The 22,553-nt window shown below is 49.1% G+C and overlaps 1 protein-coding gene across 2 annotated transcripts in view; it reads right to left on the bottom strand.

Annotated features, from left to right (window-relative positions):
• The window catches only part of SNX29 (sorting nexin 29), a 603,176-nt gene continuing 596,530 nt past the window's right edge, over nucleotides 15,908–22,553 (bottom strand). For both annotated transcript variants that reach the window (XM_018040633.1, XM_018040634.1), the window contains one exon: nucleotides 15,908–21,278. In XM_018040633.1, the coding sequence (XP_017896122.1) occupies nucleotides 21,149–21,278 (130 nt within the window). In that variant the 3' untranslated portion in view covers nucleotides 15,908–21,148. The remainder of the gene's footprint in view (nucleotides 21,279–22,553) is intronic.

The raw sequence follows: 22,553 nt of genomic DNA, 5'->3' as shown, positions 1-22,553 counted from the left end.
ATCCCATGTAGGATCTAGTTCCCTGATCAGGGATCAAACCCGGGCCCCTGCATTGGGAGCACAGAGTCTTAACCACTGGACGCTGGGAAGTCCAGTGGACCCAGGGAAGTCCCGAGTCTCTCACCTCTGTTTGAGCATAAAGTTTACGTTTTCCATGAAGTCTTTTTTTTTTTTTTTTAAAGATCTATTTGTTAAGTTTTGGCTGCGCTGGGTCTTCATTGCTGCATTCAGGCTTTCTAAAGTTGCAGCGAGTGGGGGCTACTCTTTAGGCGTGGTGTGAAGTCTTCTCACTGCGGTTGCTTCTCTTAATTGTGGAGCTTGGACTCTAGATGTGAGTGCTTCAGTAGTTGTGGGGCACTAGCTTAGTTGCTCTGCAGCATGTTGGATCTTCCTGGACCAGGGATCAAACTGGTGTCCCTTGCATTGGTAGGGGGATTCTTATCCACTGGACCACCACGGAAGCCCTTTCATGGAGTCTTTACACAGTCCATGATAAATGTTCTGTTATAAATTTTCCCATTATATTGACTTAAAATCTTCAAACTTTGAAGTTTATATTAGTGACAGACCCACGGTGGCATAGGATAGAAAAACTCACACATTAGTGAAATTTCATTCAACTTTTTTTTCATTATTTTCTTTAATGCCCTTCAGTGAAAAGAGCTATCACTTGGGTGTGGACAGACTTGTTTGAATCCTCAGCAATGATATTAATACATAAAAGCCATCTACACTTAGACAAGCTAATCACTGCTCTGGGGCCACAGTCTCTGGGATCGCAAAGGGTCTAACATGGCTGAGCCACGGACACTTTCACTCCTTTCGTGGTGATTCTGTTTAAGTTTTTGAGGAGACACCAGCATGCTGTTCTCACAGCAGCTGCACCCTTCTCCATTCCCACCAACAATGGACGAAGTTCCGTTTCTCTACATCTTCCCTAACACTCGTTATTTTCTGTCTGCGTCTTTAAGAATGAAAGCCAGCCTAATGGGTAGGCGGTGTTGTTAGTTTTGATTTGCATTTCCCTAGTGATCGCTGGCAGTGAGCATCTCTTCATGTGCTTTGGATCATGTGCTATTTGGATATCTTCTTAAGAGAAGTGTCTATTCGAGTCCTTTGACCATTCTCCAAAAAAGAGCTGAACAAGTTTTAAACAACTGATTCTGTTTGGCTGCGCTGAGTGCGCACTGCTGCGTGCAGGCTTTCGCTATTTGCAGGGAGCAGGGCCTGCTGTTTGCTGTGGTGCGCAAGCCTCTCACTGCGGTGCTCCTCTTGTGTCGGAGCCTGGGTTTTATGCATGTGGGCTCAGTAGTCACAGCTCGCAGACTCCAGAGCACAGGCCAATAGTTGTGGCACGCGGGCTCTTCCCGGACTAGGGATTGAACCCTCATCTCCTGCAATGCAGGACAGATGCTGGACTACTTGATCACCAGGAAACCCCCTTTTTGACCATTTTTGAATTGGGTTTTGTTGTTGTTGGGTTTTGGAGTTTTCTACATATTCTAGATGAAGGAAAGTTATGACCAACCTAGACAGCATATTGAAAAGCAGAGACATTACTTTGTCAACAAAGGTCCATCTAGTCAAGGCTATGGTTTTTCCAGTGGTCTTGAATGGGTATGAGAGTTGGACTGTGAAGAAAGCTGAGCGCCAAAGAATTGATGCTTTTGAACTGTGGTGTTGGAGAAGACTCTTGAGAGTCCCTTGGACTGCAAGGAGATCCAACCAATCCATCCTAAAGGAGACCAGTCCTGGGTGTCCATTAGAAGGACTGACATTGAAGCTGAAACTCTAATACTTTGGCCACCTGATGCGAAGAGCTGACTCATTTAAAAAGACCCTGATGCTGGGAAAGATTGAGGGCAAGAGGAGAAGGGGACGACAGAGGATGAGATGGCTGGATGGCATCACCGACTCAATGGACATGGATTTGGGTGGACTCTGGGGGTTGGTGATGGACAGGGAGGCCAGGAGTGCTGCAGTTCATGGGGTCACAAAGAGTCGGACACAACCGAGCAACTGAACTGAAGATGTTAATTACTTATCAAAAATCTGATTTGCCAGTATTTTCTTCCATTCTCTGGGTTGCTTTCTTACTCTGTTCATAATGTCTTTTGATGTCCAAAATGTTTAAATTTTTTCATAAGTCTGATTTGTCTGTTTCTTTTGTTGCCTGTGCCTCTGGTGTCATATTCAAGAAATCATTGCCAGATCCAGTGTTGTGAAGCTTTCCCTTTTTGTTTTCTCCTAAGACTTTTATAGTTGTAGGTCTTACATTTATTTAGGTCTTTGATCCCTTTTGAGATAATTTTTGTACATGGTGTTAAGGATCCAACTTCTTTTTACCCATGGACAATCAGGTTTCCCATTTGTTAAAAGGCTGTCCTTTCCCCAGTGAATGGTCTTGACACCCTTGTCAATGAGTGATTTGGCCATACATGCAAGCGCTTGTTTCTAGGCTCCCCATTCTAGTCTTGCCATGTCACTATCACACTGTTTTGATGAATTTGTTAAGAAATTTGAAATCAAGAAATGTGAGTCTTCCAGACTTGTTGTTTTTCAAGATTGTTTTAGCTATTTTGGGCCCCCTGAACTTCCATGTGAATTTAAAGTGGATCATTCTATTTCTTAGAGAATGGAATGGCAACCCACTCCAGTATTATTTCCTGGAGAATCCCATGGACAGAGAAGCCTGGCGGGCTACAGTCCGTGGGGTCACAAAGAGTCAGACACGACTGAGCGACTAACACACATTCTATTTCTGCAGAAAAAAAAAAGTCATTGGGATTTTGATAGGGATTGCATTGAGTCCATTCTTTTGGGTAGTGACATCCTAATATTAAATCTTCTAACCATGAGCATGATATGTGTTTCTACTATCTTATGACTTATCATTCTTTCAACAGTGTCTTATAATTTATTTACAAGTCTTTTACCTCTTTGGTTAACACCCAAGTTTTTTTTTTTCCATGCTATTGTCAGTTGAACTGTTTCGTAATTTTCCTTTTAAACTGTTCATTGTTAATGTACAGAAGTACAACTGATTTTTTTGTGTTGACTTCGTCTCCTAATTTGCTGAAATTTTTTATTGTCTCTAACAGTTATTATCTCAGTTTGTTTATTTTGTTTTGCAGAATCTTAAAGGTTTTCTACATAGAAGATCTTATCATCAACACATAGAAAGGATTTTACTTCTTCCTTTATCATTTGGATGCTTCTTCTATTTCTTGCCTAATTGCTCTGGCTAGAACTTCCAGCAAACTCAGAACAGTCCGACTTAAATAAAGTGCAGTAGATTCACCTGGTAAACAAACGAAATCAAAAATTATATTTACCAGTTAACAAAACTAACTAAAGCACAAACCAGAAAACAAAACTAAAGCAAGGTGCCAAGTGGGGAATAAATAAATGAAAACAAAACTAACAAATATGTTGAGAGGAAAGGTAAGAAAGAAAAGAGAACAAGAATAGGTATGCAAAGTTAAATAAAGGTAGATGAAGAAGATTTACATACATTAAAGATTAACAGCAAGGGGGAAAGAACAGTAGGAAAGGCAAAGGAATAAATGTAGAAAAAATACAGTAGGTTTGAAAAAAATTAAAATTATAAAAAAGAGAAAAGAAAAAGGAAGGAAAACACAGAACTGCAAAGGCCCAACATAGAGGCAGAGGTTTATAACAACTATAAAAAATGTGAGGGGAAAAATCAGCTCAAAAGCTTAATTAGATTTCATAGTGCTAATAAAGTCAGCAACTACAATGGGGCGGGGGCAGGGGGGAATTCCAAAAGATTCTATAGAACAAGTCAAAACATGAGAACAATAAATGTTTTTCTTGAGTCACTGCTGTCAGAGTCCTTTCCCTTCCTGGGAGTCACAGTCCACCTCACCTCCCTAGGATGCCCGCCAACACTGTGCTGATCTCTGGACCTGCTGTCGGGGCAGCTCAGATTCTAATCTGGTCCTAGTGTATTCTTGCCTCCAATGCCCGCAGCTATCAGAAGTAATGTGTTTTCTTTTGTGGGAGCTCTCAATGACCTTTTATATATTCCATAGACACAGAGTCTGCCTAGTTGATCATGTGGATTTAATCTGCAGCTTGTACAGCTGGTGGGAAGGTTTTGGGGCTTCTCCCTTAGCCACACTGCCCCTGGGTTTCAACTGTGGTTTTATTTCCGCCTCTGCCAGGTGTGGAGGTGGTGCAGCTGCTTGGGTCTCAGGGGTTCTGGCAGCACCAGGTACTCAGGGGAGTTGGCAGCTAGGGCAACAGGACATACAGTGCTCTAGAAGGGTGCGGCAACCAGTGTTGGCCAATATGCTCCAGTATTCTTGCCTGGAGAACACCCTCCCCTGCCCACCCCCACCCCCCACCTCTGACAGAGAAGCCTGGCAGGCCAGTCTACAGGGCCGCAGAGTTGCACACGGCCAAAGAAACCCTGCAGACATGAGCGTGCCCCAGGCAGAGTTGAGTGTGAAGGCGGTGCAGCTGCTTGGCTTGCGGGGACCCTGGTGGTGCCAAGTGTGCAGGGACATGGACTGCCTCCACCCCAGGAGTTATGGCCCTATCAGAGTCTTTTTTTCGAGCCTCTTGTAGCTGGCGATCAGAAGGCCTCTTTGGCCAGTCTTTCTCCACAGCTCCGCTCGTTCGGGCACTCAGAGGGCTTCCTTGCCTGGGGTCCTTCGCTCTTGTTCGGCAGTTCAGGCACTTGAAGGGGCATCCTGGGTGGGGAGCGTCTCTGGAGCTTGGTGCCTCGGGCGTTGGATGGGCCAGCCTCTCTATTGTTCAGCCGCCAGTGCTGGTGTGTGGAAGGAGAGGCTCTGGTGATGGCTCCACCCCTACACGTGACTCAACAGTATCGCCTTGCTTCCAGGGCTGCCGGCTTTCCTCCACAGGCATTTCCTGCCAGAATCTTCCTCACATCCCCTTGATCCTTCTCTCCGCAGTCAACAGCAGCCCTCACCCTGGGATTGCTCCACAATCCCTAAACTCCAGTTCCCAGCTGCTGCACCTTCCAGGGGACTGGCATCCCTGTCGGGGTATGTATGGCTGCGGCAAGGACTGTCTGATTCTCTTTCCATTTAGGCTGCCACAGATCAGCTGTTTTACTCTCAGCCTTAAATGTCTCTCCTCTAACTCAGACGTTGCCCTGATATGGGGATCAGACCCCTGCCTCAGTTCCCCCGCCTGCTGAGGGCAGGTCCAGTCCTACTCACACTCCTGTTTTCCCCCTGGTTCCTTCATCCTACCGAGTTCTGCGTGGTTCTATCTATTCTTTTCCGCTGGTCAGGTTCTCCTGTCCGCTCTCAGCTGGTGTTCTGTGTCTGAAGGTGCATTCCTGATGTATCCGTGGAGAGAGATGTACTCCACGTCCACCTACGCCTCTGCCATCTCGTTCTTCCCGATTTTGCTCTCTTCAGTTTTGTGGGGGGTAAGTTTGAGGACTGGCATTAGCTCTTTAAATGTTTGGCAGAATTCACCAGTAAAGTCATCAGGTCTGGGCCTTTCCTTTCTGGGAGACTGATAATGAATTCAATCTTCTTACTAGTTATATATAAGCTCATTCAGCTTTTCTATTTCTTTGATACAGTCTTGGTAGATTTTGTGTTTCTAGAAATTTGTCTGTTTCGTCTAGGTTATCCAACTTGTTGGATTAACAATTATTATTGACAATAATAAGATTATTCGTGGTACTCATAATCCTTTTTATTTCTGTAGAATCACTAGTAATGTCCCCATGTTAATTTCTGCTTTCAGCAAGTTTAGTTTTCACTTTTCCCCCTTAGTCCATCTAGCTACAGGTTTGTCAATTTTGTTGATTCATTCAACAACTTTCCTTAATTTTATCTGTTGCTTTTCCATTCTACGCTTCATTTCTGCTCTAATTTTTGTCATTTCCTTCTTTCTGCTAACTTTGCGTTTAGCTTGTTCTTCTTTCACTGGTTCCTAAAATTGTAAGATTGATCTCAGATGTCTCTGGCCTGCAGTAGCTTGAAGAAGGATTTCGGTTCCCAGCCTAGGGTCTCAGAAGTCTTTCTGATCTTTTTGAATAAGAGCTTCAGGTCTTGGAGTGGCTCAATATCCACCTGGAATTTTCAGGTTATCCTGCATCCTCTGAATCCTGTGGAAACTCAAAGAAAGGCATGGATTCACAGGGATGGCTGAAATGTGGGTCTTCAGGTTCCTGTAACGTGTCAATGGGGACAGGCTTAATCCTGGACCAGTGAACCCAGCTGGTGACTCTCCTGGAGTTGAACTGCTATGGGGTGCTCAGCAAAACTTGGTAAGGACCCTTCCATTTTTGGGAGCAGCTGGTCACCAGGGGACTGTTCTTCCAGATCTATAGAAGTACCCAGGCTCCAGGGCTTACAACAGCGTCTTGGACTGTCATCTGGAGAGGACTATAGTCTGTTGCCATATCTGGACGTGACCTAGATTTATAATCATTTAAGATGAGGCTGGGTTTCTGGGTCAGTTAGCATGTCTAGAATAAGAAATGGCCATCCTGTGTGTCACTTCAAAAAGGCTTAACTTAGTGGTTGTCTTAGGGGCTGCCCTGACCCTTAAGAGAGCTGCTGGCAGCAGATGATACTGCAACGCTGACATTTCCTGGCAGTTTGCCAAGGTTTTCTTTAGGTTCTGATTAGCCTATTCCATTTTTCCTGAGGCTGAATGGAGGTGGGACTCAATTCCTAAAGCCTGCAGAACCTGGTGAGGGATCTTGGCTACGAAGGGCCATTGTCACTCTGAAGGTGAAGGGACAACCTGACTCTAGGAATACTTTCCCTTAGGAGAGCCTTAGCCACTTCAGTTGCCCTCTCTGTTCTAGTAGGGAAAGCCTCTATCCATCCAGTAAAGGTATCTGTAAAGACTAGTAAGTATTTGTAAGTATCCACGAGGGGTTGTACAACACTTTTTGCTTCCAACTTTATGGGGAACTTTATCGTCTCTTGTTAAAATAGGTGGTTTCTGGCCTAAGGCTAATTCTTACAAGTCGGGCATTTACGACCCTTCCAGGGATTCCTTTGTCCCGCAGTGAAGGGTCCACTGCTTGTAGAATATAGCCGAGAATAGGACTTTGCTTTTCCGGCTGGTCTGTCTTAGAGTCAAGATAAGGGGCTGCTCGGTATGGCCCTGAGGGAACTCAGGAGGTCCCTCCCAAGGACAAGGGTTGGCCACTGAGGTGTGGCTAAAAGGGCAACTGAAATCAACCGCTGCTGGAACTGGGAAGTGAGAGCCCAGGAAGTGATGTGTGTGAGGCTTTCCATCAACACCAGTCATGGTAGAGCTTTTGGAGGAGAGAGGTCCAGCGTGAGAAATTCAGTTCAGTTCAGTTCAGTCGCTCAGTCATGTCCGACTCTTTGCGACCCCATGAATCGCAGCATGCCAGGCCTCCCTGTTCATCACCATCTCCCGGAGTTCACTCAGATTCACGTCCATCGAGTCCGTGATGCCATCCAGCCATCTCATCCTCTGTCGTCCCCTTCTCCTCCTGCCCCCAATACATCCCAGCATCAGAGTGTTTTCCAATGAGTCAACTCTTCTCATGAGGTGGCCAAAGTACTGGAGTTTCAGCTTTAGCATCATTCCTTCCAAAGAAATCCCAGGGTTGATCTCCTTCAGAATGGACTGGTTGGATCTCCTTGCAGTCCAAGGGACTCTCAAGAGTCTTCTCCAACACCACAGTTCAAAAGCATCAATTCTTTGGCGCTCAGCCTTCTTCACAGTCCAACTCTCACATCCATACATGACCACAGGAAAAACCATAGCCTTGACTAGACGGACTTTAGTCGCCAAAGTAATGTCTCTGCTTTTGAATATGTTATCTAGGTTGGTCATAACTTTTCTTCTAAGGAGTGAGCATCTTTCAATTTCGTGGCTGCAGTCACCATCTGCAGTGATTCTGGAGCCCCAAAAAATAAAGTCTGACACTGTTTCCCCATCTATTTCCCATGAAGTGATGGGACTGGATGCCATGATCTTCGTTTTCTGAATGTTGAGCTTTAGGCCAGCTTTTTCGCTCTCCTCTTTCACCTCCATCAGAGCAAGTGGCTCCCGTATCAATTAATAAGTCAGTTTTCTTACCTGCCACGTCAAAGACTCTCCAGGGTTTCTCGATGGAGATAGCTGTCTCACTGCGGGGAGCCCCTAGAATCTCCGGCCGCCTCAGTCATCCAGAAGGGCCATCTCAGGAGCAGGAGCCCTGCTTCCCCTTCGGGACTGAGGGCAGTCCCTCTGGCCAGTGTGGCCCTGGGCTACTGTCCAGATTCTGTTTCCTGAGGAGTACAGCAAGCAGAGAGGACTGCTTGGACATCCTTCCAAGTTAAATCATGGAACAGAGGGCATGAAACTCTTCAGCAAACTTACAGGGTCTTCAGAACACCAGCCCGGTTTCTGTGCGCACTGGGCTAAGTCAGTTAAAGAGACGGGCACGTGTACTCTGACTGCGGCTTTGCCATTCACCCCTTCTCTAGGAGGGCAGAATTTCCCTGATCCTGGGTCATAGGGAGTGTTGCTGCAGGTCACCCCAGAGGGACTGGTCTTTCTTTTTTTGGAGTAATGGACACAGGGAGATGGAGGTTGGGATCAGTCAGGGGGACCAAGAAAAGTCGGTGACTCTGGAGAAGAAGGGGTACTGTCAGGAGAAGCGGGAGCTTGGTTTCCCCCTGAGAGCTTAGAAGGGGATCATCTAAAATGTCGGGAGAGTTTTCTGCTTCCCCAGGTTTTAAATTACAAGAGTCATGTAGGGCAGGGTTTTGTTAAGGACCATGAAAATCTGAATATAGGGAACCTCAGTCTACTTTCCTGAGGCAACAAAGATCCAATTGCAGCGTGATATCATTCAGAGACCCGTTTTCAGGCCATCTTTCTTCATTCCCCGACTTATACAAAGGCCAGGCACTGGTACAGTAGAACCTAAGGTTTTCCTTTCTTGGCCCTTCTATTTAAAAAATACCCAGTTCTTAGGGATATACTCCAGAGGTGTTTCTTTTGGCTTGGAGATGGGTCCTCCCACGTGGGGTGACCTGCAGCCAAGAATGAGAGAACCCAGGTACAGAATCCAGGGTCCTGGACACATTTACGGGAGGCTTCAACCTGAAGAGGTTCGGGGCGTCACCTGAGTTCCCTTCAAACCTGATGGGGTTTCAAGCATGGATTTCTCCCATGGATTTCTGACCAGACATTTCTGGTCTTCCTTGGTATCTTGCACAAGGTGCCTCCCCACATGGCCAGGGGAGGACATTTGAACCAGTGCAAATGGGTTGCCAAGACGTTCCTGAAGAGGGATCCTTTGTCTATAGAGCTGACGACCCATGACAAGTTTTCTATGCTGGGGCGGGTTTCTTGCGACCAAGCATCTACAGAGTTTATGATTTGGGCTTCTGGGTGGCGGCCAGCCTGATACGCTGTCCACAGCAGTGTGCCCGCTGCCAAGGCCTGGAGTGAAGGGGGTCCGATAGATGCAAAGAGGAACCCCTGGAGGAACTGGAGTTGGGTGCTATGGACGATGTCATGGGATTTAAGGCCCTTGAGGGCCAGGAGGGGAGAAGCTCTCACGGTAGATTTCTGGGCACGGGGTGAAGGGAGCGACTAGACGGCAGAAGAACATCCTTTGGGCTACCTGTCTGGCAGCTAAGGTAGAGTTGGGAATCATCGTGATGGTTTTATCTGACATGGACAGCACCGGGTTTGACAGTGGCAGGGATGCAGTTTAGGGATAATGTGCAGGATTTCTTCTCTAAAAGGACACAGAGATAGGAAGTAAGAAGGAGACTTTGTCGTGTGAGTAAGGTGGGAAAGAAAACTCTGGTAAACATTCCACATGGGACAGTGAGAGAGGGAGAGTGTGACCCCTTGGGCTCCTCTGTGGTCAGAAATCACATTTCCACCATGCCCCAAAGGACAGTGCCAGCTGTCACCCAAGCGTTATTTGAATCTGCATGGCCCCTGGGAGATCCCCTCAACACCCCCAGTGTTGGCAGGGAGCCAAAAGGCTGTGGACAGATAGAAGTTATGCTCTGTGGGTCTTGAAAGCAAAAGGGGAGAGTGAGAGAAAGCAAGCAAGAGCGAGTCCAGGGCCTCAAGCCGCAGCTGGGGGAAGCCCTTGCTTTACCTTGGTTTTGTGAATTCCCAGGCTTCAGCAGCAAGTATAATGTCAGGTGGCCTCAGCCTGCAGCAGCTTGGGGCAGGGTTTCGGTCTCCAAGCCAGAGATTAAGGGCAGGTCACGTCAGTGAGAGCACCAGATCCTAGCCACCAGACCAGTGGTCAGTGGCGAGGGCCCTGGCCCTTTGGCTTTGCAGGAAAAAATTCCCACAAAGATGGAAAGTAGTGAAATAAGTAAACTGTTTATTAGGAGGAGGAGTTCAGTGCGTGTAGAAAGATATACGGGCTGACTCAGAGTCAGTCTCAGCCTTTGGGTAGCTTGAGTCACTTCCATGGGGTATTTCTTGGGGTTCTCTTCGGCCAGTCATCTCCCTTTGTCTGGTTCTGAGTCTGTATTTGGTATACCTCAGGGTCCTCCCCTGTGTACATACATCTCTCAGCCAAGATGGATTCCCGTGAAGAGGCTTATGGGTAGCCTTGGCATCACTCCCCTTTTGACCTCCAAGGAGCTTTCTAGTTGGGAGGGTTTCCTTGACTTTGAGAATGAGAAATACGCAGTCTCTTATATCCTGGGCCCAGCCTCCTCTCTTGTTGTCCTGCTATTGAAATTTGGGACTTTCTGGCCACAGGGAACACACTAACGCTTACCTCAAGGAGCAGGGGCATCTTCCTCCTGCCTCAAGATTAGAGTGGTGGTTTTAGGTCATCCTGGTTTTTTAATAAAAGCATTTTTAGCTGTAAATTTCCCCCTTGTCACTGCTTTCATTGTATCCCATAGGTTTTGCTATGCTGTGTTTTCAGTGTCTTGAAGTCCTTGGAGTATTTTCTGTAAATTTTTCACAATTTATTTGATCCACTGGTTGTTCATGTTGTTTTTCATAAATTTGTGAATTTTCCATTTTCCTTCTGTTCCTGATTTCTAACTTTATTCCATCAGGTTGGAGAAGATATGTTGTATGAAATCTTACCTTTTAAAAAAGTCTGTTGAGACTTGACTTGTGGCCTAGCCTATGGTCTACCCTGGAAAATGTTCCATGTGTACTTCAGAAGCATGCGTGTGCTGCTGCTGCTGGGTTGGGTGCCCCGTGTGTGTCTGTGAGAGGATTTAACACAGTAAGCCAATTACATTTAATTCCTTCCGTATTTTCTGTCTGGTTGTTCTGTCCGCTATTGAGAGTGGGGTATTGAAGTTACCAGGTATTATCAGGAAAGCATTAGTCCCTCAGTTGTGTCTGGTTCTTTGCAACCCCGTGGACTACTGCAGAACTGTCTGATTCTCCTTTCAATTCTGTGAGGTTTTTGTTTTCTATTTTTGATCATCTATTATGAGGGGTGTAAATGCCTATAATTGTCATAGCTTCTTCCTGTATTGAAACTTTCATTAAAATCTATTTTGTTTATTATTAGTATAGCCACTTCTGGCCTCTTTCGGTTACTTCAGTTCAGTCGCTCAATCGTGTCTGACTCTTTGTGACCCCATGAATCGCAGCATGCCAGGCCTCCCTGTCCATCACCAAATCCCAGGGTTCACTCAGATTCACGTCCATCAAGTCAGTGATGCCATCCAGCCATCTCATCCTCTGTTGTCCCCTTCTCATCCTGCCCCCAATCCCTCCCAGCATCAAAGCCTTTTCCAATGAGTCAACGCTTCGCATGAGGTGGCCAAAGTACTGGAGTTTCAGCTTTAGCATCATTCCTTCCAAAGAAATCCCAGGGCTGATCTTCTTCCGAGTGGACTGGTTAGATCTCCTTGCAGTCCAAGGGACTCTCAAGAGTCTTCTCCAACACCACAGTTCAAAAGCATCAATTCTTCGGCACTCAGCCTTCTTCACAGTCCAACTCTCACATCCATACATGACCACAGGAAAAACCATAGCCTTGACTAGACGGACCTTAGTCGGCAATGTCTCAGCTTTTGAATATGCTATCTAGGTTGGTCATAACTTTTCTTCCAAGGAGTAAGCATCTTTTAATTTCATGGCTGCAGTCACCATCTGCGGTGATTCTGGAGCCCAAAAAAATAAAGTCTGACACTGTTTCCACTGTTTCCCCATCTATTTCCCATGGAGTGATGGGACCGGATGCCATGATCTTCGTTTTCTGAATGTTGAGCTTTAAACCAACTTTTTCGCTCTCCTCTTTTGCTTTCATCAAGAGGCTGAGTTCCTCTTCACTTTCTACCATAATGGTGGTGTCATCTGCATATCTGAGGTTATTGATATTTCTCCTGGCGATCTTGATTCCAGCTTGTATTTATTCCAGTCCAGTGTTTCTCATGATGTACTCTGCATATAAATTAAATAACCAGGGTGACAATATACAGCCTTGACGTACTCCTTTTCCTGGAACATCTTATCCTATGCTTTCACTTTTAATCTATTTGTGGTCTTAGATCTAAGGTAAATCTTTTGTCGACAAAATATAGTTGGATTATGTGCTTTTATTCTTTCTGCCAATCTTTGCCTTGGCTGGAAAGTTTAATCCATTTACATTTAAAGTAACTACTGATAAGGAAGGACTTTTTCGGTTATTGCTGTTTTCCATAAGTCTCATAGATTTTTGGCCCTCATTCTATGCCTTCCTGTCTTTCATCACAAATGTTCCTTTCCATCTCCTTTTGTGTATATCCTACAGCTGTTTTGTGATTATCATGAGGATTACATTTAACAACCTGAAGTTTATTTGAATAATAAGTTGAATTCATAACAATTAGTGACAAAAAACCTATGCTCCTTTACAGCTCTATCCCCACGCTCTTCATACATCTTTATATATTGCGTGCCCCCAAACATAAACAAATAGTTCTTTAAAATGCATTAGTCTCTTAAATTATGTCAAAAACAAAATGTGGAGTTACAAACCAAAGTTACAAATGATACTGGCTTCTAGACTAGCTTGTCAGTTGAGCTTGACTAGGGCTGGGTTTTTACCAAGCAAGAATGAAGCAGATGCAGGGCAGATTGGGATGACGCTAAGGGAGTGGTGATTGGCATGGGCCGCAGAACCGATGCTGGGAAAGGCAGGGGCTTGGCAAAGAGGAGGGCAGGACCTTGTGTTTTTCTTATTTTTGGCTGCACCGGGTCTTCACTGCTGCTCAGCCTTCTCTCTAGTTGTGGTGAGCGGGGGCTTGTCCTTGCTGTGGCTTCTTTGATTACAGAGTACGGGCTCTGGGCATGCAGGCTCAGCCGCTGAGGGTTTTGGGCCCCAGAGTGCTGGCTCGTTAGTTGTGTTACATGGACTTGGTTGCTCCACAGCATGTAAAAGCTTCCCAGACCAGGGATCAAACCTGTGTCCCTGCACTGGCAGGTGGATTCTTAAGCCTTGGCCACCAGGGAAGTCCCGAGGACAGGGTTTTTCAAGATGACAGAGAGCATTCCTGAAGAATCTGAAGAGCTGTTGCTGGGGTGGGGGCCTCTAGAGAGAAGAGCTAGGAGGTAGAGTGGATCCGAGCAGAGAATCTGAAGTCAGGATTGCAGAGGTGTGTGCTGATGGCCACTGTGGCTCTTGGTCTTGAAAAGCTGCACGTGGCACAGGGGAATGGCCTCTGGAGAAGAAGCTCAGAGAAGAGAGAGGTGGGGTGTGGCGGGGGTCAAGGGGCCCGGAGTGATGAATTAATCATCATTGCATGAGAAGCAGCTTGGAGGTCAATAGATGAGTCCAAGCCTAGACATAGAGGGCGATACAGGTGGATGGCATGAGCTCCTGAGGAATTGAGGTTTTTAAGGAGGCAAAGTGGTTTAAAATAGGGAAGTAAATTCAGCCCCAACCCAGGGATTGAGCCTAGATCTCCCACACTGCAGGTGGATTCTTCAGCAGCTGGGAAGCCCATGAATACTAGAGTGGGTAGCCTATCCCTTCTCTAGTGGGTCTTCCTGACCCAGGAATTGAACTGGGGTCTCCTGTGTTGTAGGCAGATTCTTGACCAGTAGGGCCACCAGGGAAGCCCTTGGGAATATGGACTGAGGGATAGTCAAGGAGACAGCCTCCAGTTAGGGGGGCCAGCTGTGCTTGGAGATGGCTGAGGAGCTGAGACTTCACTTGGGAGAGGCCAGAGAGAACGGGGAGGTTGCTGCATGCACACTGGATGTGAGGGAGGGGAGGCCTGGGCCAGTCACAGTGTGGCCAAGACAGTCCTGGCTGTGGGCACGATGCAGACAGTCCTGCTTCTCCTCCGCCTCGAGGCTGGGGGACTAGGGCCAACACTCAGCCTGCACGTAGTTTTCTCTTTTTCATCTGTCCAAATAGGGGATGCACTGTGGTGGCCCAAGGGTTAAGTGACCTGGAGGCTGGAGAGCGCAGGCGCCAATGTGGTCCACGTTCATGCCCTCGAAAACCAGTGCTGGTCCCTCTCTTGTATCAGCCTGGAAGTACCCTTCCCACGGCCCTGGGCTGAGGGGTCTGCAGTATTCCCTTGTGGGCCCCTGGGCAGCATCTGCCCATGATTTGCTGGGACACCTTTTAAATACCGATCTTATTAGAGCATGTGCTTAGTCACTCAGTCATGTCCAACTCTTTGTGACCCCATGGACTGTAGCCCACCAGGCTCCTCTGTCCATGGTGTTCTCCAGCCAAGAATATTGGAGTGGGTAGCCATTCCAGGGACTCTTCCAGATTCCAGGAATCGAACCTGGGTCTCCTGCATTGCAGGCAGATTTGCTACCATCTGAGCCACCAGGGAAGCCCACCTGGCCTCTTACTATCCTGGTTAAAAAGGTTAAATACCTGGTTGCAGGGTGTGAATTTTTTAACCCAATGTAAATTTGGGGTGGGGAGCAGGGGACTGCTTAGCATTTTTTCTCATCCTTCAGGTCATAACTTAAATGTCACTTTTGCCAAGAGAATCCCTTGGTCTAGCCTCAGGGTTCTCAACAGGGGACCATTCCTCACTCCAAGGATGTGTGGTCACATCTGGCTGTGAGAACAGAAAAGGTTCTAGGGCGTTTGGGTTGGAGGCCAGGGCTGATCACACTACAGTGACAGGACAGTCCTCTCGCCCCAGAGCTATCCAGCTACAAATGTCAGCAGTGCCGAGGCCGAGAAAGCCTGGCTTGAACTGTTGGAAGATCTTTCTCCAAGTCCTGCTTTTTCCATTGTGGAGCTTACAGTGGTCTGAAACTGTGTGCATGGCTGATTCTAAACAGGGTCTGTGTGTTTAAATAGATGCGCACATGAACGCTCAGCGTGTCTGACTCTTTGCAACCCCATGACTGTAGCCCACCAAGCTATGTCCATGGGATGTTCCCGGGAATACAGACGAAGGCTGCCATTTCCTTCTCCAGGGGATCTTCCTGACTCATGGGTTGCACCTATGTCTCTGGCGTCTCCTGCGCTGGCAGGCAGATTCTTTACTGCTAAGGCACCAGGCAAGTGTGTGTAGATAGACAGAAACACAGAAATATACATTATTGTCCATCCGTCTTACTTAGAATCTTAGTCCAAGATGGCAGGGGTCTTTTCTGCCCTGGCCACTGCTGTATGCCCAGGGCCTGGCATGATGGTATACAGTAGGCACCCAAAAATGGTTTCTGAGTGAATAGGAACCTATAATGAAGGGAATTTTTTTTCTGTATAGAATTTTGATTCTACATCTCCAATTAATATAGATCTGCCTAATAACTCAAAATAGGCTCCTGCTCAACTTCAAATCAAAGTGATGCTTGTCCAATCAAATCATGTTGTTCAGGGTAACATGTGAAATGGTGAAGGACCTTACGAGAAGTTTTTCTAATGTATACTGAAACTTCACCTAATCCCCAACTGCTGAAAAAGAATGGACACACAGAATTAGACCATAAACTGAAGATCTAATTTAGAAAATGTAACAGCTTTAATTTTGTCATTGTAAAGAGGTGTGTCTCAACTAGATTGTAACAAAATTACCACAGCTTATTCCAAAAGAAAATTTTAATACAAGAGATTTTAGAAAATTAAACACATTTGTTTAAAAATTCTATTGTGTAAACTGTAACAGAAGAGGGTAGTTAAGATAATACTACGCGTTTCACAGCCCATCTGTGGACTTCTCAGCCTCGCTTACGTCCAGACCAGAGACTCCAGATCTGTCGCCTGTTCCCTCTCAAACAGACGGCTCGCGGGGACCCACTCATGGGTCACCATGGAGCCTGCAGTCAAAAGGATTCTTCCACCACCAAGTCAGCATCTGGTGAGTTAAGCAGTGTTTTACCAAATGGGGATGCCAGAGATGGTGCTGCTAAGGTTACAGAGGTCAAGACATTCTTTCTAGGATGCATCCCAGGTGATAAGAAGCCCCAATTAGCTCCACCACCCCCTCACTCCTGGCAATGCCCATTCTCCAGCTCATCTCAACGCTGGTTGCAAATGTGCGATCCTGTTTCTGTCTTCCGTCCCAGCTGTTGCAAAGGTCCCCTTGTATGGCCTCAAGCGATGGCAGAGAGAACTGCCAGAGGGGCATGGCTTCTCCCCTTGCAGTTCGTGAAGGCAGGGATGGGGTCTGAGGGCAAGGGGGGCATCTTGGCAGGTCAGCCAGTGGTCTTCGGTGAGGATGGCAAATCATCCCTGTGCCAGAAACAACTGAACCCCTGGACCTTGGAACCCTCTGGATCTGGCTGTTCTGTTCTTCTAGTGGGGCTGCTCAACCTTGCTATAAGCTCACCCATCTTTTAGAAAAACCAGATTTTTTTTTTTTTTTTTTTTTTTTTTTTTGCTTCTCTTCAGAAATCGATTGAGTAAGTAAGGAAACCTATTCAATGTGGTTGTTAGGACTGAGAACTACCAAAATCAGGCCCATTCCTGGCAACAGGCAAGGGTGGCAAACGGGATGGTCCAAAATGCTGAGACAAACTGAGCAGGGACGTTTCCACCGCGGGCTGGGCGGACAGCTGCTCTGCTCGGAGCATGGAGGTGGGCAGTGCTCCCTGTTCGCTCCTATCAATCCGGGAGCTGTTTTCTTTTAGACACGTGTTAGGGAAACAGGAAAAATGAAATTTTTGGCAAGGTAACATTAGATAAAATATATAGTGCTACAACTGTGCACTTAGCACAGAAAGCCAATCTGAACAGCAGACACTTAAAGAAGCAACGTGCAATATTCTGAAAAATGATCGTTGCAAAAGGCCTTGCTCGTGAGCAGATGCCTGCCTGCCAGGGGCATCCAGTGCGGGGGTGAGGTCCAGCATGGGTGGCACTGTCTGGAAGGGGAACACTGAGGCAGAGTTGAGACAGTTATTGCCTTTGGGGTAGCAGCTTGAGCGTGGCATGCTCCTTCGAGAAAGCGCTTAGCTCATCTGATGCTCCTGGGCAGGGTCTTTTTCTGATAGGTCTCGGAGGCTGCCCATCCCAGCTCCAGGCTGAGGATCTAGTCAGTGACTCGCCCAGGCGAGATCCTCCTTGTAGAGGAAGGCGCCTCCCATGCATGGGCGCTGGCACCAAGCTGCCGGGCTGAGGGGTGAAGGATGTTGAAGGTGACTGGTTAGGAGAGGTCTGCTGGGACCTGAGAACGGGCTCTGGCTTCTGGTGTGGGGCCAGCTGGCGGCTCCAGGCTGCACCCGTGAAGATGAGCAGGTGAGGTGGTGGGGCTGAGGCCTGGGACCCTGTGACCAGGCCCTCTGGTGGGCACACTGTCTCATGAGCAGAGAGGCCACCCCGGGCCACAGATCCTGGGGTGCTAGGTGTCAGGAGACAAAAGCAGCACAGCTTTGGATCCCCGGGGCTGCCCAGAGGGTCTTCTTTCCTGCTTCCGGGCCCAAAACCTGGGGATGAATTCTCGGGCCTCCAGTGCCCGCTGCCTCTCGGAACTGGCTGCAGCTGTGTTACCAGTCCCGGGGTGTAAACAACTTTGATTGCCTCTGTGTTCTGAAAGGTACAACACAGCCTGGCAGTGCTGTCGAATCCAACGGTTATCAAAGAAGGCATCCTAATAGGCCCCGAGCAGGGCCGCGGGGCCTGCCCTGGGTGACCACACCTGGTCCACACACCCTGGCTCACCGGCCTCTCCCTCACTGTTTGTGCCTCTTGCCAGGACTCACAGGGTGGTACCCTGTCTCTGCAGCTCCATTGGTGATCCTTCTATGGCCAGGAAGCCCTTAGATGGGCCAGGCTATGGTGTTCACAGCGACCTCCGACCTCTGTGCAGGGCAACAGCCCCGCCTCCTCCCCTGGGGCCTGACTGGAGAGAGATCTGTGTGGTTTTCACAGGGGCTGCGGGAGCAGCAGCTGAGAAAGCTCGCTTCAGGGCGAGGTGTACACCAGCCTCAGCCCTCACTCCCTGGGAGCTCTGGTTTTCTCTTAAGGAGAGATGTCTCTGCTTTTTCTGTGAGATGCAAGTGGAACTGGACCTGGCTGGGCTTCCTTCCCGACCGGGCTGAAGCCGCCCCTGAAGAGCCCGCTGGGCTGTGCTCTGGGGACTTGGAGGGAGCATTTCCTGCTCCCAGGGCAGGTGGGGCGCCATAGGGTCAAGGCCTTCTGGAGACAGAGGGGCCCTTCCTTTCCTTTCTGAAGAATGGGGAGCACTTTCTTAGGTGCTAAAGAATCTTTGATCAAGGAGACAGCAGCCAATGTCAGCTGGTCTTTTATGGGGGGCCATCTTTCACCTGATGGGTCTCGGGGGCGGGGGGGACATCCTGCCTTCTGACTTAGATCGGGGTGGGTGCACAGACAGGGACACGGCCTCGGGGGTGGCATTGTTACCCCAGGTCTCGGCCTGGACCTCGGGGTTCCGTTCTCTTTCTCCAGGAGCTGGGGGTCTGCCCCTTCTAAGTCCATCCCACCGCCCTGGCGAGCAGGGCTCTATCATAGCAGAACATTCCGTGTGACTCCAGAGCTAAGGCTTTGAGGAGGAGACGTGATGTGCACGTCACACACGTATCTGAGCTGAAACCAGACGGACTGAAGATCGGGGTCTCTGCAGGGTCACAGAAACGGGGGCACAGAGGGCAAGCAGCCCAGAGGGGCCCCCGCAGGGCCCCAGGAACATTCTCTCTACAACCTGCATTTGGGAGGGCAGGGCAAGCTTCCCATGAATCATTAAGCTTTAAAAACAGGAAGGCAGAGCTGCTCCTTTCCAAATACAGGCCGAGACTGCTCTTGTCTCTCCTGCTCAGCATCTGTCTGCTGTAGCTCTGAGTGCCACCACCCCCCCCCTTTTTTTTTTTTTTTGCTGTTTTTTCACTCCATGCACAGAACGTCAAAGCTGCTTCCTGGTGGGGTAGCTGGAGAAGGTGAGGCTAGAAATTGTACTCAGATGTGTTTGGGGTCAGGTGCCAACACAGCCTGGCTGATCAGAGCCCTTGGCCCTGGAGAATGTCAGGGCGCTGGATCTATTCGGGGTCTCGTGAACAGAGAGGAGACACCCTGGGTTCGGATCTGGCTGTGCAGCTGTCACTGGCCTCAAAGTGACCCCTGTGGAGAGACCGCGTGCGGGGCGGAGCTCTGGGGCAGCTGGAACTTCCAGATGGTCCCAGAAGCCTGGGTGGAGGAGGGCTCTGCGTTCAAGGCAGTGCTCTGGGGTGTGGGAATTTCAGCACGGTGCATGCGCAGTGGATCCCTGGGCACATGAGGGGAAACCAACCACGCTGCCTTTCTGGGACACACCGTCCCTCGGGTCCTCTGACCCCCACAGGCTGACAGCAGGGCCCCCATGTACAAACACTGCCACCTCCATCCACGCAGGACAGCCGGCTCACGTCGCTCCCCTGGGCCTGGCTCACCAGGTAGAATGTCCCCTCCAAAGTCGCTGCAGCCTCCTTGAGTCCCTGGAGGGCCGTGTGCGAACGTCACGAGCCTTTGACAAGCCTCCCTCTGGTGAGCAGGGGGTGCGCGCATGGCCCTTCCAGGGTTTCCACTATGACCCACACTGCTCACCCAGGTGTGAGCTGAGGTGTGCTCGGCCCTCTGCTCTTCACTCATTTATGCCGCTTTTTGGTCCTCTTTTGTATCAGCAGCTGAGGGTGACTCCTACCCAGGGTGGGGGAGAGTTCCATGCTTCTGGATGTTAAAACTGGCCAAACAGCTCTGGTCCCATGGGGGCGATCTGATGCTGCTCCTCCTCCTGCTCCCACCTGCTGCTGGTGGTGCTGGGGTGCTCTCTGAATGGGGGGAGCAGAGGGGTCAATCTTGGGGTGCACCCAGGGCCCTGCTCCCACCAAGAGCATACTGGCCGACACCACATGTGCCGTCTTTAGGGGACAATCATGATTTGTTCAGAGTGAGTCACGTTCACCTAAGTTCACAGAGAGTCACGCTAAGCTCTATGGAACCCCCGGAGGCCCACAGAAGCTTCTGAAGTGCTTCCCAGAACCGAGTCTCTCAAAGCCTTGAGGACTCTCCTCTTGGCTTTCGCGGCCTCTAGACAGCTCAGGGCTTTCTGGTAGAGGTCACTAGGTTGCTGCTGACGGCTGGCCTGACCAGGTGCACGTGGGCGTCCTACAGGGGCCAGTCCTTCCAGAACCAACCAGAGAGGAGGTAGGAAGTTCTCCACGAGCCACAGTTCCTCATCCCTAATGGCTCCGCTGCACGAAGGCCACAGGACTGTCTCCCTGGAACCTGGTGGCAAGAACTAGGGTGTCTGCTGACCACTGGCGGGGCGTGCGTGGAAAGGAACTAGCTCCCCCTCCAGGTTCATAGGTTGTCGCAGGCAGTTACATTAAACGGGGGAAAAAAGTAACAGTCATTCGAATTCCCACGTGGGAAAGAGTCAAGCGGTGAGTGAACCTTCCGACCAAATGAGACAGCCTTGTGCATCGCGACCAGGGGGCTCTGAGCCTGACCCGGTGCCCGCCCTCTGGCTGGCCTCTGGGCTGGAGGGAGGGGAACACCTGGCCCCTGAGGCCCAAGGCGGGGCGCGGGGAGAGCAGAGCCCACGTGCCCGCATCTGTCCAGGAAGGAGCCGCCCTGCTCTCACAGCCCAGTTTAATCGGGGTGTCACATGCCCGGCAGGGCAGGTGTGCTCTCTGGGGTTCATCGGTGGGGGTAGGGTGGTCCCTCCGAGGTGGCAGGGGCCAGCTGCCATGGCCGGGGTGGAGACAGCTGGCGCAGCACGTAGGGCCCAAGTCCGGGGTACCGTCGAGGTCAGAGGTCACCGCTCTGGGGCTCCACATTGCGCGTCTCCCTGGGGTGACCTCGGGCCAGCTTGGGGAAGCGGGAAGCCGCTTTGGGCCGGCTGTTCTTGGTTAGCGCGTCTCCGGGAGGGGTGATGTCGCTGTAAGACAGAGTGGGGAGAATCGGGGTAAGTCAGGAGTTCTGAGGGCAAGTGGTCACAGGCAGGGCAGCCGTCAGGGGCTGAGGAGGGAGAGGGGAGCAACGGGAGTGGCTCAGGGCCACAGCTGCTGCCTGGCTGGGTGGCGAGAACAACCTGGAGAAATAAGCCTCCTGTCTCTCGTGCCCAGCACAGTTGTGGGGCCGCAGTTCCGGATCCTCTTTTAAGTTGATGAAAGAAGGTTCTGGTCTTGGCTTTCTTCTCACTATTTTTACTGATCTTCCAGCAAAGGCACATTTCAAAGTCAAAGAGAAAAGAAAAAAACTGCTTTGGAGAACATTGCATTTAAAAGTCAAAAGATGCGAAAACCCAGGAGACGGAATTCCGGTGGAGTTGATCCTAAAAGAATAATCAGAGGTCTGCCCACGTCTAATTGTAAGGGCGTTTACAACAGCACTGAGTGAACAAGCCGAAAATAGGGAACTACTTGCGAGTGCAACGTGAGGGGCTCGCTGGTCCTGGATATAAAACCCTACATCGCCAGACAGCGGCGGCCCGTGAACAAAGGGGGGCCAGTGAGGGCGTATGCTTCTGCAGACTTAAAAAATACAACCTAAAAGCTGAGAGTTATGTTTTATTCATTGTGAATGTTTGGACTTCAAGCTGAGAGAGAGCATCTCAAGTGTCCCTGAGAGAACTGCTCCGAGGAGGCAAGGCGGGGAGCCAGGTTATATATATTAAAAGAAGTTTTGCAACAAAGGGCAGGTAGTCTGAATGTCAAAAAGTTGTTGTTTAAAGAAAACCAGGTATCCCAAGTTAAGGGATTTAGCGCTTTTCTATGTATGGGAAGATGTAAGAGCCTGGGCTGACTCTTCCTTTGAAATCATTCCTTTGACTGCGCCTCAGCCGTCTGGGGCCAGTTCCAAGTTTCCTCATCCTGAGTTTCCTAGGGGCTCACGGTAGGGGGTGCCTGCAGTCTGATGGCTGCTAGATGGTGGGTATTCTTTCCTTCCTGAGTTTCCTCAGGGGGTCACCATCCATAATTACTGATGCTTATGACAGCCTTTGTTTATTGATATGGCAGGAAATATTCCATGTCTCAATTCCAAGCCACGTTAAAGCACAGTAGAGGGGGTATACAGAAAACACCTGAAGGATACACTTGTTTACTTCATGAATCTTTGCACACCCACATGGGCCAAGCACTGTGCAAAACACTAGGGCTAAAGAGTGAGCAAAACGGATTCTCCCAGGCCCTGTGGAGCTCACAGTCCGAAG

This window comes from Capra hircus, chromosome 25 (genome assembly GCF_001704415.2).
Source record: "Capra hircus breed San Clemente chromosome 25, ASM170441v1, whole genome shotgun sequence".
In the NCBI taxonomy this organism is placed as follows: domain Eukaryota; kingdom Metazoa; phylum Chordata; class Mammalia; order Artiodactyla; family Bovidae; genus Capra; species Capra hircus.
This window is presented reverse-complemented; position numbering and strand designations above follow the sequence as displayed.